This window comes from Suricata suricatta, chromosome 3 (genome assembly GCF_006229205.1).
Source record: "Suricata suricatta isolate VVHF042 chromosome 3, meerkat_22Aug2017_6uvM2_HiC, whole genome shotgun sequence".
Taxonomy (NCBI): domain Eukaryota; kingdom Metazoa; phylum Chordata; class Mammalia; order Carnivora; family Herpestidae; genus Suricata; species Suricata suricatta.
Genome location: NC_043702.1, coordinates 116,228,519 through 116,246,377, shown reverse-complemented (window position 1 = coordinate 116,246,377; position 17,859 = coordinate 116,228,519). Strand labels below are relative to the sequence as shown.

The 17,859-nt window shown below is 44.4% G+C and overlaps 1 protein-coding gene across 1 annotated transcript in view; it reads right to left on the bottom strand.

Moving 5' to 3' along the window:
* Window positions 1-17,859, bottom strand: part of ENAH (ENAH actin regulator) — a 117,032-nt gene that overhangs the window by 17,020 nt on the left and 82,153 nt on the right. The window contains 5 exon segments of the mRNA XM_029934918.1: window positions 2-123; window positions 2,017-2,127; window positions 3,857-4,206; window positions 13,911-13,995; window positions 14,408-14,419. Coding sequence (XP_029790778.1) covers window positions 2-123; window positions 2,017-2,127; window positions 3,857-4,206; window positions 13,911-13,995; window positions 14,408-14,419 — 680 coding nt within the window.

Here is a 17,859-nt window from a genome sequence, read left to right as displayed (position 1 = left end):
CTGCAGCTGGGAGAGGAGGAGGGGGCGGCGGCCCCGGGTGGGGGGGCGGCGCTGCAGAGGCCGGGGCGGGGCCAGGCGGGAGCGGTGGTGGGGGCGGGGGTGCCGGTGGTCCCAAGACACCGCCTGCGGGAGACAGACGAGAAAGCGGTCAGGGGGGCGGGGGAGCCGCGGGGACCCTCAGTGGGAAGCGGTGCGGGACGTTGCCGCCTCCAATGTTCGCTACTATTCCTGAGTCCATTTAGCACCGTGTTAAAGTCTGGATCTGGGTGAAAAAGACACTAAAAGGTAAAGCCAAAATAAATGATTTCTTTAGATTCCTGGGAGTTCCTGGGGCTTGGTAAATATGATCAGTGCTTATAAAACCTGTGCTGGGGGAACGTCCCTGGAGACAAGCTAGTGTGTGTGAGGGCGGTTAGTACTGTCTGAAGAATCAGACCTAAAGTCATCTGCATGCACCCCCAAACGTTGAGACAGTAAATGTGTGGTGGTGGTGACACTGCCTGTGTGCTGGCTGATGGCCGGACTGAGACCATGAAGGGGCATGGGTCCCCATTCCAGTATCTTACACATGTTCCACCCTTACATCCATTGTGCACAGAATCACTGAAATGAAGGAATCTACTAGAACAAAGCACCACCTCAAAACAACTAGAAGTAATTAAGCGATATAGAAGTTTTTTAGTGTAGAAGACAGGGTGAAGAGACAACGGTCTCCACATCTAGTAAAACCACAGAGAGAGTGAACAAGAACTAATTAGTAGGCACTCCCTCCCTTGTTGAAGAATTTCAGGACAAATAAAATGCTATTTGTATAATTAAACCGCTAACTGAGCAGTTACACAAGTCAAGAACACCAACAGCTCCTAGAAGAACACAGAGCAGGGGCCTCCTCTCCTCCCTGGCCATTGGCCTGGAGGGGCGGGGGAGGGTATCTGACCTGGTCAGGCTCACTGTGCCTCCCTGCCCGGCACTGCCGCCACATGATACACATCGGCACATACTAGAATTCTGGCTCGGTGCTGAAGCAAATTGAGGTCAGTGAAAAAAATATATATATACAGCAGTAACAAGTCTTATTACCTAAGAACCAAGATTTTTTAAGGAGGTGTTTAATTAAATCCAGACTATAACACGGTTTCTTTATAAATACAAATTTGTTGTCATACTCCTTACTTTACTTCCTGCTAAATCGTCTTTTTGAAAAACAGGGTTGCTAAGCCTCTTCTTATTTACATCCAGAACCAGGTCCTTCTCTACCTACAAATACTCCGTCCTTAGAAGACCACATCCTCCCTCCTCTGTTATCATGACAGAAAAAGGTTGGGCAGGGGAGGGGGGAGGAGTAACGGTAGAGGATGCTTATTCCCTTCCCACCACCCCTTCAGCCCACCACGGCTTGTCATTTTGGACCATGGTACCCACTGGGGCATACATCAAGCCTGCCATGCTCCCCACCCCTTGTGCAAAGTCAGGCTAGCCCACAGGATTTAGGGTGCACCTACCCCCAGAAGTCCAACATGGGACACCTACTAACACAGGAGAAGCCAGAATCAAATAGGGCCCATGATCGGAACTGCCCCAGAGGAGCTCTGGGACGATACACCTAGTGACTATAGCTGGGCACCAAATATATTTTCTAAATTTCCCACAAATTAAAGAAAGACAAGGTAGATCATATATTTATTGTGTAGATCAATGTGTAAGTAACGGTTTACTAGTGAAATTTAAAAGAACTGCGCTATGGAGGCCGTCAAATACTGGAAAACCCCTCCAGCTATGATCCCGTGGAAAACACCACAATCCAGATCGATATGGGACTTCATACCGATCTTCCAAATGCAATCGACCCAACAGAAAGACTCACTCATCTGCCACCTATTTCAACTACAGGAAGCGTGGCAGTGGCGCAAGGCCCTCTGCCTCTGGAAACCACCCTCCCCGTCCTTCCAAGCAGTGACCGCAACTGTGCACAGCTTTTCCAGGGACAGTTGTTAGTGGCAACGACGGGAGCCTTACCCTGTTGGGCTGGAGTCCCGGCCGGCTGGGAGGCTGCCTGCAAGCCCGGGTCAGAAGCAGAGGAGTCCCCCAGCACAGAGTTTAGCGGAGTCTCCGCAGGGGCGGGGGCAGCTGCAGAGGGAGAAGGGAGAACACTAGGCTTGGAGGAGGGAGTTGAGGCAATGGGGGTGCTTGGAGGAGGAGAGGCTTGAGATCCACAGTGCGCGCGAGGTGCGAGGGAAGGCGGCGGCAGCGGCGCTGTTGGCCCTGAGGTAGGCGGCGGAGACACTGGACACGTGACAGAGTCAAGCGGCCCATTGGGTGCTGTTGGTGATGGAGGCATTGGGGGCACAGGAGAAGAAACACAGACAGGGAGGACAGGCCTTGGGCCGGTGGCTTTGCCAGGGGGGCTGCTAATCATGACCGGAGGAGACGGGGGAAGGGGCGACACAGTGCAAGTAGACCAGGCACAGGGCTTCGCGGCTGGAGGCTGAGGACAGGGTGTGTTCACGGGAGAAGAAGGCCGAGAGTTTTTGTTCAGAGGACGAGGAACTGTAGCGTAATGGGGAAGAACAGGGTGGAAGGCTGAGCCTACAGATGCTGCAAAACGTGTCGCTGAGTGCCGAAGAGGTGGTGTGGGGGGCGTGCAAGTAGGTGGCAAAGCGGTCACCACAGCATAGTCAGGACTGGCGTCTGACACTGGAGCTGAGATGACTTTAGCATAGGATGGAGGAGGTGCCGAAGGAGGCTGGCAACCGGCATACGCAGGAAGTGGCGCGCTATACGGGGAGCTGTCGGAGGGCGGAGCTGCACGGAAGGTGGGGAGCAGCAGCAAAGACGGGACAGAAAAGGAGAGAGAAAAAGGGAGCGAGTGAAGCCACAGAACCAGCATTCGGACAAAATGCACACATCTAGACCACAGTTAGTACCCGAGATCACGCTCCCTCACACATGCATCTTGAGACCCAGGAGGGGAAGACACAAGTTTTCTCTTTATCTGGGGAGTATCCTGGTAGCGAACCTGCTTAGCTCACCTTTTGCAAGAGATGGATTCTATCTCAGTTCTCATTATTTAGTCCACTAAAAGGACATTCAAACTGAATGAATAGGACCACAAACAGAAAAGTAGGTCTGCTTGGTTTTTACAAATAGCGAAACTGGCAAAAAGTTTTGTAAAAGGCTAGGAGGAGCCCCCTATTCAGTGCCTATTTGTGGATAAGTTTTGTTTTGTTGGCTACCACCACAGAAAATAATTAGGCAGTTGTGAACAAGTAAATTATCTCAAACAACGACCAATCAACCACCAAGACCTCTGATACAGGGCGTATGGAATAGGAAAATAATTCTTAAAGCCTATTACAATAAATGTCAATTCTAATACAAGTCTCAAGCTTTGTTTTTCTTATATCTTTCAGTAAATTCCATCAGATTTAGAATTGTTCACTGATTTTTTGCAATACTGGAATACATGTAAACAGTCAGTTTTAGAATACTTTTTGCCTACTACCCTGAAAATGCTCCTTCAAACACTTGAGAGCACAATCAAGCAAAGTTCTTGAATAGGACAGGATTCAGGACAATTTTAGTGACTTCAAAAGTGGACTATATTCCAAATTCATCCAATGTAAACATTTCCCACAAAACACTTGCACTTTACAGCCAGTTCACAGGGAGTGAGAAGACTTGGAAAGCAGGACTTTCCCAAAAGTCTGCCGGGGGGGAGGGGCGCCAAGTGCAGTAGCACCAGCGGTAAAGCACCAAGTGCTCTCACCTGCTGCCTGCCCCCCAGGCCCCCTGCATTTGCCCCCCCCTTCCCACCGCCCGCACATGCACTTGCACAAGGATGGCGCGCACTTCTTACCTGCAGCCGACAGCCTGCGCTCCCGCTCACGCTCCCACTCCAGCTGTTCCTGCCGCTCCAGCTGCTCCTGCCGCTCTCGCTGCTCCCGCTGCTCCCGCTCGCGCTCGCGCTGCTCCTGCCGCTCGCGCTGCTCCTGCCGCTCGCGCTGCTCCCGCTCTCGCTGCTCCCGCTCGCGGTCGAGCCGCTCCAGCCGTTCCCGCTCCAGCCGGTCCTGCCGTTCCCGCTCCCGCTCCAGCCGCTCGCGCTCCAGCTGCTCCTGCTCCAGCCGCTCCCGCTCCAGCCGCTCCCGCTCAGCGCGCTCGGCGCGCTCCCGCTCCAGCTCCTTCTGCCGCTGCTGCTCTTGGAGCTGCCTGAAAACCCGGACACCAACCATCAGAACTAAGCGGAGGTGGCCGCTCACCCCCAGGAACCCGCTCCTGCACAAGAGCCTACCCGTGCGTTCTGATGCACAGGCAAAGCGAGCGGAGCCTGCCTTCAACGCTGGCCCGGCCCGCCTCCCAGCCTCACGGATGTGAGAGTAACCTAGCAGAGTCACTATTAGCACATGGCTCGTTTCACTGTGCACTGTTCATGAGTGAAGTGCCACAAATAAATGGATTTCCCAAGTAACTGAGCATACTACTTTAGTGACCCAGTCACTGTTTCAAATGTTCATGATACAAGTTAATAACATCATTTTAGAAATGCAGTGGCCGGCCACAGCAACAGCTCCGTTGAAGTTTGCTTATTTTTGAGCCCTTTCCCTGCTGCATCAGAAGGGTCACTACTAGCAGATCTGCTAGGAGAAAAGGTACACATATCTTAAGATTATGCATATGTGGCTCCAAACTGTATTCAGAATTGTGTGTGGGCTTCTCCGCAGACCAGGGACAGAGAACTTCCTTTCACCATTGCAGGTTTTAACTGCTGCTGGTGCACTTGCTGTCCCCCTCACAGGACAGCTTGCCTCCTGGCCTGTGGAGCATACTGGGAGAGGCTGCGTGTGTGTTTTGATGGGTTTTCTCCCCAGACAGCTGATATTCTCTACTCCTTTGTAGAGCTCTTTCTTTTCTCTTTTAAAGATAACAAACCTTTATCACAAATGCTGGTCGTATGTATTTTGAACTTCTATTATGGCTTTTTAACTGCCTTTGATTTTTAAAGTTTCATTTAAAACTGTACTATGTTAACTTTGTTAATGTTGTAATTTGGCTTTTAATTTTTACAAAGAGAGTCTAGTGATGGACTTCCTGCACGTGGTTTGCCTCTGACATCCCTCTTAGCCCCTTCTCACAAGATTATAGAATTACGTGTTTTTACAACAAAACCCCTAGCTCATATGAAATTCATCTTGGGTCTACGGCCATACCACCCTGAACGCGCCCGATCTCGTCTGAAATTCATCTTGGACTTGGGTGTGCAGTAGTGAGCCACATCACAGCACCTCTACTGGCCAAAGATACTACCTTTACGTGTGTTAACTTTCTGAAATTCCACAATGTTTTGGTTTGTGGACCTGTTTGTCTAGGGTGGCACCTAGATGCTTTGACATCTGAAAGAAATTATCTAGTAGGGTGCATCCATCCTTACTCCTCTTCTTTTTGAGTTTTTCTAGAGGATTCTCAGACAGTTAGCTTCTTCTGAGTAAGTTTTAGAATCACTTTGTTAAGTTTACCCCTTCTGCCAAGGCCTATCCTTCTCAGTCCTATTAACACTGTCTTAAATTTGAAGATCAGTGGGAAACATTCATGTCTTTTAATCTCGTCTAAAAATGTTTGGAATGTCTCAGTATTTATGCAGTTACATTAAAAATCTTCTTTCATGCTAGGACTTCCAATGCTGGCTGTGGAATCGCTGTGATTATAGTAAAACCTACAGAGGCCCAATGTATATGGCTCTGAAACATACAGTTTGCTTTTAACTTCCATACATTTGTATAACAGAGCAAGCAAAGGCCTCCAAGTATCCACCTGGACCTAAACAACAGTATTGCCATAAAAGTTAACTTACCCCAAATAAAAATACTCAGCCCTACTTTCTACATAATAATTTCATAGCAGTGTGGGTAAGATTAAATGAAGTAATGCCTTCAAAGCTCTTTACAAAGTGCCTGGAGCATACAAACACTAAATAAATATGAGCTATAAAGTAATTATTTAGAAATTTCAAATTAGAATATTCCTTGGACTAGCTAATAGAGCTGTGTTCCAATTAGAGGCAGAACTAAATGACAGAGGGTGTATGCTAACCTTTGTTCCTCCTACCACTAGCAATAAACCACTAAGATTCTTCCAGAAATCTCTCCGCCTGTTTCCTAAATCGACTATAAATAAAGGAAAGAGCCCACTTGACCAGTGAACCAATCCCACTTCTGTCAGAAGAACCCGAAGCCTCCCTCCAGATGCATCACTGGACTTAACAATATTGCAGGAGACAGGGCGCCTGGGGGGCTCTGATAGCTCGGAAGCTGGAACCTGCTTCAGATTCTGTGTTTCCCTCTCTCTCTGCTCCTCCCCTGCTCACGCTGTCTCTCAAAAATGAATAAACACTAAAAACAAAACCTTTTTTTTTTTTTTTTAAAGAATACTGCAAGAGAGAAAAGAACCTACAGCAGTACTCAGCACAAGCGGTCGGAGAGACACCGACTAGAACATAATCAGAGTTTTAGGGCACAGGACTGACCTTGTTATGCTGCTGGACAAACCACTAGCTGCCAAAGTTTTGGAGAGGTAGCAATAGTATCGCTGCAGGGATGAAGGCCAGAAATTTGGTGTATTCACAAGGATGTTTTCAATAACAAGCGAGTAGACAGAGTCAGGGTTTGTAATGCCTCTACTAAACAAGCTTGGCTGGAAGGCAGTTAGATTTAAAACATACAGTATGTGTCAGACATAAGAGCACACGCTATAATGTAACCCTCTAAGCAGTCAGCGCTGTCTGCGAATGCCGAGGGAAGGTGTTTCGGGGCTGGGCAGCTTCCAGAGAAACCTGTGACAACAGACCCAAGTCACTGGGCCCTTTTGCGCTTCCATGCCACCTTTCATTCTATTCCTGTCAAAATAATGCAGGCGCATGAAGCTTATTAACAAAAACCAACGCATCAGATCATTGCTCCAACCTTTCCAGTCCTGGTTCCAACATCAGAGACAATTACTGCCAACTTTTTTGGACTTCCTTCTGTTTTAACTTCAGAGATTGCCTACCAGGCCTCCTTTGGTCCCTCACCACCCCCCGAGATTCCCCAAGCACAGTCGCAGGAGAATACGCATTTCTAGTGAAGTCCATATTAGAGTTTACATTATTGATGGAATAATGTAAATACTGTTCACGGCTAAACTATATAGAATCCTAAAACTACACTACATTTCTTTTTATTTATTCATCTTAAGTAATCTCTGCACCCACCATGGGGCCCGAACTCATGACCCTAAGGTCAAGAGTCGCATGCTCCATTTACTAAGCCAGCCAGGCACCCCTCAACTGCAGTTCTCATTCAAGTTCTTTGGGTTTTGTTTGTTTGCTTGCTTTTACCTCCAAGTTAATGGACACTTCTCCAAGCAACACAATGCTTTTATCCCTAACAGTAAGCTTAAGTCCCTGGCAGAGCCAGTGAATCCCGACTTAAGAAGATTATACCACAGGTTATGATATTTATTCTAGGGTTTTCAGCCTATCAAAGATCAAGAGTACCTATGGATGTAGGAGAAGAGCACAATGCCAGAGGGATTCCCCACGGCCACTGACAACTGACTGGGGCAGGCACAAGATTCTGCTGACTGTATATTCTCTTGATTTGAAGGGAAGCACGGAAAGCATTAAAAGCCCCTGGCTCATTCAGTGAGTACTGATCACTGAAAAGATGCACATCTAATTATATTTCCCAAAGTAGTGGGTCAAAAAGAAAATCTCAGGCTTATAAATCTTTAGTAGCATGAATAATTCCCACCTAAACAGGATGGTATATAAAAACAACATTCATGTTTCCATCTCTAAAGCAGGACATCTCTATTATCTTTTTAAGGGATAGTTCCATAATTTATAATCTCTGCTTCTCCTTGAAATGCCACTCCTAACTCTCACATGGGAAATGCAGGGGCCCTTCCTCTCAGAGCTGTGCGGCATGGTTTCTTTGCTCATTGCTAGAATCATCCGAGGACCTTTCCAAAGTACTAGGGCTCTAATTCTGAGCTATGCAAAATTCTGCCAGACTGATTTTTTTCAAGTTAGGACATGTATTTTACCATAATTTGAAAGTTTCTGAGAAAATGGACATTTTTCAGTAACAATTACAGTGCAAATGACCAAGATCATAGCCACCAAGAGCATTTAAAAAACATCAAAAATAGTTCCTCCTACCACCAGAATACCTCTTTCCTCGAAAGAATTCTCCCCAAATGTAAAGAGATGCCCAAAGCATTGGCCAACAGTGAGAGTAATAGCTTTTTAAAAATATATCCAGGTACATATTCAGTTTATGTTGACTCAAAGGACTTACTTTTCTTAAAGTGAGCAAAATATATTCAAATTTAAAGCTACACTTTGTTCAGCCTTCCCTCTGATAAAGAGTGTTAGGCAGATAAAGGGTGGTTTAAATCTTGAAAGAGTGAAGCAGAAGGCAGACCGAAGATAACACTACGACCTTACAGGCACTTGTCAGAAAATGAAACTACACACATTTTCTGACCACATCCCATGGGTAGTTCACATCTCCATCGGTAAGCAAATAAGAAGTGGCCAAGATGAAAGCAAAGGATGCAGGGCTCATGTTACCGAACCCCCGACACAGGCCTGTACTTACAGCAGGAGGCGGTCGACTCTCGGTCCACCCTGCCTCGGTCGGCTGGCTGGGGGGCTGTACACCCGCATGGTCCCCCGTCTGCTCTGTGCTGGGACTAGCAGGCCCCTTTGTATCCTTCAGGTAGTGGTGTCATTCGCTATTTATAGACATTAACTAAATCGGGTCCTATGTTGAGACTGAACACAGGACTGACTCATGCTTCTTAAATATGGTTTCCATCACAGTCAAAGAAGCCCGATCTTACTAATATGAGTAGAAACCAAAGACTGACGTCAACAAACGATACGTGCAGGAGTAGAGAACTAACCAGTAACTATCATCACGTTATGACAGTCAAGGTGCTGCCCAGAGGCCTCAGGTGCTCCCTGTGCCTACCACACCTTCACCTCGGTGGGACCCACGCTGCCCTACACCCCCTGCCCCTGTGCCCCACATGCTCCCTCCACGTGAGCTCTTCTCAGAGCACTAATCGTCTGCTCTCTCTACGGCCGGTCTGACTGGGGTAAGGCTGCCTATGCCCCCTGGCGTGCTCCCTGCCGGGCTCCTGAGCACCAAGAACAGAGCGAGCCTGGGACCTCGTCGCACTGCAGAGCGATGGCAACCACAACCACCAACCATGTTGGACGTGGCTGAAGCAGACGGGAGGAGAGGAACGAGACAGAGCCCTCCCGAGAGGCCAAGAGACCAAGGATGGGGTGGGCAGCACAGCCATGACCAGGCTGATTACTAACAGCGCACCCTGTCTACAGCGCAGCTGCACCAGCCACCCTCTGCTCCCCAGCCTTAGCTCAAAGGATCACAGGCCGTTCTCTACATCAGCACCAGCGCTGCCTTGGGTGAGTCAGGGCTTTGGTGGAACTAGAGATAGCTCAGGGTCTGTGGGGTCCCCAGGCCTGTCTGCTCCCCACATTATTCCCTAAAGGAGCACCTGCCAGTCTGTGCGCTCTGCCCACCTCCACAGACCCCGGCAGCCTTCGAGATCAGGGAGGGCTGTGCCCGGTAGAGACCTCACCTCCATGATGCTGGAGGGAATCCAAGCCAGGGGCAGCGCCATTCAGTCTAATCTGTTTAGAAATAAGCGACCACTAAAGATACCAGATATTTGAATAAAATACCAGTTGGACAAACAACCCAGCTGATCAGGGAAAAGAAGAGAAACATGAGACTTAAGATACATTCAGGAGTCTGGACAAGGCTGTTAAAAGGGGAATAATGACAAAACAGAAAAAGCTCTTGGAGATTAAGATTGAGCTTTCAATAGGTGACCCACCACTGTGCTACTGGGTGGCCATGAGCCAGGTGTGTGGCTTGTGAGCACGTACAACGTGGCCTATCTGGACAGAAATGTGCATAAGTGTCAAATACATTCCAAATTTTGAAGACTCGATATGAAAACTAGAATGTAAAACACAACAATTTTTACATTTATTTCATGTTGGAATGGTAATATCTTAGATAAATTGGGTTAAATATATCGTTAAAATTAATGTCACCTGTTTCTTTTTTATTTTTGCTAATATGGCCACTAAAAATTACATATATGGCCCATACTGTATTTCTACTAAACAGTGTTGGTCTAGGATATATGGTTAAAAATATCACCAATGATACAGAACCAAAAAAAAAAAAACCAAAACAAAACAAAACCCAACAGAAAATGAGAAAATATTAAGTATCACAAAGAAATAACTGACATGTAGGAGTTCCCAAAAAAGACAACTAAGAAAACAGAAGAAAATTTAAAAATTAGTATGTGTATTAAGTTTTCAAATGGAAAAGGTCTATTAAATATTGAGGCTATAGAATGAAATGAGAGGAAAAAGACACCACAAAACTCAAAAAAATGTAGCTAGTCATATATTCGTGACGGCTGACTACCCTGGCTAACGAGTACCCCAGAGCAGGGAGAGGGGTCCCCTGCAAACACAAGGACCAGACAGCAAACCCAGGGGGCGGGGCGGGAGCAAGGGGACCAGGTGACAGGACTCTGCACTCCCCTCACAGACTGAGCAGTGAAGAGACACCTAACATTGAGACACAGGTTCAATCTGAAAGAGAAACCGACAGCAGACCTACAAACAGGGTAATGGACAGGGAAAGGAAACATTCAGATTTCTTAGTGGAGTCAGGTGCCACTAGCTATCACTGGACTAATCAGCAGACAGAAACAGAAATATATTGTCTCGGCTATGGAAGAAGCCATCCAAAGGACTAAAAGCAGAAACGGTTAGGAGGGATTCATTCTGGAAATTAATGCGAAGGGAAGGCCAGAGGACACTCCCCCATCTTGTGCCTTCCAGTGCTATCTGGGATTCTACCATGAACAAACGACTTCAGGAAGAATTTATCTATCAATAAGAAAGCGGGAATAACTGCAAGGGATCTAGGTTAAAGGGAGGAAAATCAACTGGAGAACACTGGCAGTGCATAAGGAAACAAACACCAGAAGCTACTGGTAATGAGAATGTCCGAAGAGACAACCCATCAGCTTTCAGAGGAAGAAGTCCCAGGGAGTGCTGGAACAGGGACCGTGAATGAAGATAATCACAGACTTCCTGAGGCAGACAGTCTGGGAGAAAGACTGAAGAGAAGAAAGCGTGCACACCCTGCGGTATTAGTGGAGGTACCCGAACACATGCATTCCACAACACGAATTCTCACTGAGGATCACCTGACCCTCCAAAATGGCATGCAGGTGTTGCACATAAGAGCACATAGAAGAAGGGTGGGGGGCTGGGTGGAAGAGGCCAGGAGTCCACTGCTGGCCCCAATTCTCAAAATGATGGGTGACACTATTCCGTTTCGTTGGAAATATGGATCTCAGGTGCAGGGTCATAGCTGTAAGCGATGGAGCCATCAACATGAAACAGTTAAGAGAAAACTACAATATCCAAAGAAATTATCAGTTTTTTGAAGGCACACCATATATGGAAATAAAACAGAGATAGCTAAGTGCGTGCCCTTACATAAGAAATGGAAGGGAGAACAGTCAGCAATGAAGAGACTGCGGTAACGAAAGGAAGAAAGCAAAGAGGCAGGCTGTGCACCAGGAGAAGACATTTAAACTGGAGACAAGTCAATGATGAAAACAGCATTTCCAGTAGATCTGACCAGACACAGACTTCACCAGATAAAAAGGAAGTGGGTAGAGGAAAGCAAAGGGAAGACACAGACATAAAAATTAACACTGGGAGAAAGAAAGTGGTGTCCAATGGAAAGGGGAGGGGAGGGAGGGGAGGGGAGGAAAAGAAGTCTGCGTGACTAGGGGCAGAATATAATTTTAAAATATACACCAATTTTTCAGAAATCTGGATTTCAATCTTCCAAACAACTTAATTCAAGTCTTCAACTAAACAAAAACATCCAATTTTCAAATCCTGACATATGTTCCCACATACAAGCAGAAAAGCCTCATGTCCAGCTGAGCGCTGCAGGGCTAACACCTGGATAGGACAGATGCACAGCATTTTCACAGCAATAGTAAAAAATTCACTCAATACTCATTTCCGGTAAAACAGCGAGCTGCAAGTCATGGACAGCCCCCCCCACCCCGTGCTATGGATCACCCTTCCGGGATCCTTAACTGGCCAGCAGCACCCTCCACCGGCTGTCTCTGTTCCCTGCTGTCCTCACCCAGCACCTGTCCCCAGGGCCACCTGCTTGTCCACTCTATGACGCCAAAAATTATCTGTTACATTTGGGTTCTCTCCTGGTTCTCCCTGGCTTTCTACAAATGTGTCACTCCTGATAATACTATGATCGTTTTTTTATTAATTATTTTCCGTGGGTTGGTGGGGAGGTTGGGCAATAGTATTATTACAATTTCTAACTTGTGAAATTATTTAAACTTCCCTTATTTCTACAAAAACTTAGTTTTATTTATATCTGTTATAACATCACTTAAAATAGTTGGGACAGATTTTTCAACCAAAGAGAGAGCGATTTAACCAAATAAGGAGGCTATGATGAAAACCAAATTCATTTTGGAAGGGCCTTCCCCAAGGGCCACACAGTCACACACAGAGCGTGGTGAGAGGTCCCCCTGTCTGCCTGTCAGGGGGACATGATACACATATCAAGTAAACATGGAGAATATGAAGAATTTCAAACATGGATCCAAATCAAAGGTCACAGGAAGAAATGCTGGCTTGCTGTGGAGCAAACGCCTGTTGATTGTAAGAATGCATCTGTATGATGGTTATCAGCTCTCTGGAATAAAACATGTGACCTACTAGTGATAAAAAGCAACATAGAGGCACCTGGGGGGCTCAGCTGGGTGGATGTCTGACTTTGACTCAGGTCATGATCTCATGGTCTCTGAGTTCGAGCCTCGCATCAGGCTTTGTGCTGACAACTCGAGCCTAGAGCCTACTTCGGATTCTGTATCTTCTCTCTGCCCCTCCCCTGCTCATGCTCTCTCCCGGTCTCTCAAAAGTAAACAGACGTTAAAAAAAAAAAAAAAAGGAAGAAGCAACATCAATGTCTCCAAAATATTTACATTTGTTTAAAATGGAAGGCCTGGGGGCACCCAGGGGGCTCAGTCAGTCAAGCCAACTCTTGATCTCGACTCAGGTCATGATCTCATGGTTAGTTCTTGAATTGGGTCCCAAGTCGGGCTCTGCACTGACAGCATGGAAACTGCTTGGGTGTCTCTCTCTCTCTCTCTCTCTCTCTCTCTCTCTCTCCCCCTCCCTCCCTCTCCCCCCCTTCTTGCGTGCTCTCTAAAATAAATAAACATTAAAAAATAAAATTAAATTAAATGGAACACCTAGTTTAACTCAATTTTCGTTGCTGAATGTGCCTGCATGCTCTAAAACTCTTTTGTTACAAGTCTGGCAGCTTACAGTTCAGAAATTCTGCTTAATTCAGAAAAAAACTATACCTAATTAAAGCTGTGTTATAATTTCAAATCTATTTCTTTATAATGGGCATTGAAGCAACGAGACAATACTATTGATCTCACCAAACTAGCAATTTAATCATGAACAGAAGGAGTTTGTATCCATTACTAAGCTCTATGGTAATATCTCAAGATCAGTGACTTATCCAAACAGCCAACACGATGCCAACTATCTGGTTAAATTAGTTATAGGAAAGCCATAATGACCACAGGTCAACCAATACTACTATAAAAATAAGACTCCGTGAAGTGAAAGTCATTTCGTATGCTGCTAAGTGACTTTTAAATGGCTGACACGACATAATCTACTTCTAATGGATGCTTGCGGGCCTTCCACAGTAGAAAAAAAACCTGCAAATAACAGCTTTTAAATTTACCTTCTTTGAATTTCCAATTCTTCTTGTGATGGGCCATTTTGAACTTGGGCAGGTAGCTGTGAATTTTGTCTAGGCAATGTTGGCCCTAAAAAGGGAGGAAAACATTATAGATGAACATTATCTTTATAGCTAGCTGGACAGAGGAGATAAAATCATGAGGAGAATAACATAAAACCATCACATATTTACAAATGTATCTTCTTTTTTGTTTAGCAAAATAAAATATAAGCTTTACACAACACAGCAAATGAAAGACTGTGACATAATATTGTCATCATCCTCAGAAGGCTTACTTGAAACAAATGGAAAACATCAACAATAAAGGAAAAATAAACATTTATATATGAGGAGCTGGAGTAAAACAAGTGTTCAATGAGCATCTGAATAGCCACCTGAGCTTGACATTTTCTAAGACAATGAGACATTCTCTTTGGGGTACTTATTCATGAAGTGGAGAGGGAGAACTTAAATGAAAAAATCAGAATTCAAAAACTCACCTAAATAGAACACTGGAAATGAAAAACAGGAGAGAGAGAGAGCATGAGAACCTTATTACTAGGATGAAGTATGCTAATGCATTTATCAAATTTGCCCAATTTAAGCTGCCATTCTTATTTACTGGCTTGGCATTTCCACCACTGGTGAAAACAAACGTTTGCTAAACTTCTAAATATAATTAGTCTACTTATCTGAATTTTTAATGCTAACAGAGGTAATCTTAGTAACTTTTCATTTGGGGTCAAAAACAAACAAAAAACCCCCACAAAAACCAAAAAAACCAAAAACCCTGCATTCAAACCAACATGGCTCTGTCACGAAAAACTAATGACCCTCCATTCCCACATACCATGTACAATGCAGACTGATTTTTAGCATCTTATAAAGAATGCCACTAAATATGGGACATTTTAATGTCACTGGATATAAAAATTAAATGTATCACGAGAGTAATAAACAGTGGTCCTAATATGCAATGCCCATGATTAAAACAGAACAATCTTGAACTCTAACCCCGTAAACAAGTAAATCTAGTGCGTCCACAAATGCCCCTAACAGATATTTCATAAGTGTTTTGTAGACTGTTCAAGAAACAGTTAATAGAGAAACACTTCTGGGTACTAATGCCAATTCTTGCATCTCTAAGTTAACAGCACAAAGCACCCACTGTGTGCCATACAGTGAGGTGACCTTCCCAGCCAGAAGGACGTGGAAATGTACTAACACAGTCCTGGCAGATTCCAAATGTAGAAACACAGATGAGTTGATCTAAACTTACCTACTACATTTTTCCCCTCATCTCTTTACCCATTTCTAGATTAATCATGTAATTTGTCTTTTGGAGGACAAATTACATGACAATTGCAGTGATGTATTTCATTAGACTTCCTAACAGTCTGCTATTTTGACAACCGCATAAAGGAAGTACTAAAATATATTGATCCCACCTATCAGCAACAACAAAATCAAAAAGCTTTTTAAATTAAACACGCACTTAAATTTCTGCATAAATGAAAAATATAACTTGTCTAATAACCAGGCTGGAATTCTTTCCTTCTTTTGGAAATGAACATAGTGATGTTAAAAACAGATTGTCATATTAAGCCATACACTAATGTCTAATACTTTTATAAGGAGAAGATATCTCATCTCTTTGGCAGAAGGAGGGAGAAAATAGAAGATCGGGGTGGGGATAAGCTTCAGAAAATATAAACTATTTGGGGGAAGCAGTTTTTTTTATATCCAAAGCTGCACGTATCCAAAAATATTAAATGTTGAGCATGTAGCTTGGACAACTCACGAGACCATTATGGCTTAACTCTGTTTTAATATACTGTTTATTTAAGTGAAAACCTCACACGGCTCAGAGAGAGTTGCCGGCACCCACCTCAGCGGAGGATGCTTATCAGACTGCTCACATCCAGGGCAAGCACGTGTTACCTCCATGGCCACACCGATACATGAAATTCACCAACAGAAATCTTGGATCCAAGTTTTAACTCAAATATGTAAATTCAAGAAAAAGGTGTCAAAATTTCAACTCAATCCTGATTTTATTAAACAGATTTGGAAAAAAGCTAACAAAAGTTCGATAGAACTCAAAAAAAGGCTTGAGTGAGAAAAAAGTATTTTTTAAAAGGATTTTTTTCTAAGTTAAAAACTTAACGAACTTGTTTTAAAAGGTTTTAAGACTGTGGGAAATATTTTCTGACTGGTATCATTAATTATAAAAATGTGCTACAGTTTGTTCATGTAGCTACAACAGGAAAACTTCAAGGAAGATCCTTTTAAAAATGAGGAAAATTTGATCCAAGAAAAACTCTGAAGATTAGTTTCTACATGGTTCTCTGTTATAACGAGCAGCTGGTCTCTCCACAGACCTTGTCTCTGCGGTGGCAGAAGGGGAGAAGCCTTCCCCCACAGAGTCTTCTTGTAATAACATTTACTTCGGTTGTTTTATTGGTTTCTTCTCCATCAGTACTGTCAAGTCCTGACAATAACACACTGAAATTCATGTGCATTTAAAAATAATGTAAATATACTGAAAGCATTGGACAGGGGGTTCTGGGTCAATTATAAACTTCGGGTACAGGAGGTCATGCTTCCTGTCACACAGCCTGCTGGGTTCTACAACTGGTCATTTACAGCAACATGAAAATGGCAGCTATGACCAGTCACTGCTGCTGGTTGCTATTGTATTTTCCGGAATGTAACAATTATCTTACTTCACATGGGTCATATTCCTAAGTGAGTACCTGTGTTCTCACAGAATGCAAAAAAAGTCACTTTCCTACCCATTGGGCGAACGACAGTATGTTTAAGAGCACATACCATGTGCTGGTTGACTGTTCTCTTCTGGGGAAAGTAAGAGGAGCAACAACGGAGCCCTCTTCCTTCCTCCTGCAGCGTCACAAAGAACAGTGGCCATTTTCAAGGATTAGTTCCTCTGCTTTATTACCACAGCCAGAGACAAGGACTGATATTAATTGTCCTGGTAGAATTCACAGAGCAGAGATGGGACTTAGTCTCTGATAAAGAAAATGTGTCCACGTTGCTGATATGTTCTCTCTATATAAAGAGAATCAGAGCTGAGGCTCCTGGGAACCAGGACTTCATAATGAATTTTGGCTAAAGCACATCCACCTGCCACCATATTTTAATTTTCACACTTAGCCACAGACTGTTTAAAAACACAGGACTAAAAGACCGAGAGGTGTTATTATACATAATACAATTAAGTGTAAACTTAGCAATGTGGTCGTTATATTGTTGTACACAGTTAAATCGATTAAAGGTAATAATGGGGAAAATCTGCTTTTTAATACATAATTTTACAACTTAAAAACTCCTCTTTATTAAGGGCAAATCAATCTTCTCTCTGCAATTGGTTTAACTGTACCTATTATTCTGCATGTGGAACTCAACACAGTAGGTAGCCAAGTACAGAACACTGAGTAGGTTCTCAGAATGAAGTAAAAAAAAAAAAAAAAAAAAAAAAAAAAAGGTCCTCTGACAACAGCAATGTGAGTAATAACTCCTGGCTAGTTCAAAAGGTAGCCTAGAAGAACCCCCGGGAGGAGGCGGAGAATCACAGGTGAGACTCAGGATTAAACCCCCGGGGAGGAGGGGCTCACCAGGGGCGGCGCCCCCAGGCTGACTGCTGTCGCTGTCACCCCTGAGCAGTCCGAAAATGTAACTTTAGGTGATTAAGAAATACATCAGAGTCTTCATTTTTGGAAATTTCTAACACATACTCTTTGCCAAAACCAGCAAGTACATAAATTTGAAAAAAACTCTCTTTATAGCTAAAGAAACAGTATCAGAAATCCTGAAGAATCACATCAAAAGCTGAATCACATGGATAAAGTACATACACACAGCTGAACTGTTTATCTAAAATTTGAGCAGTAGGTCACTTTATAATTTTCTCTCATAAAATAATTGGGCCAGT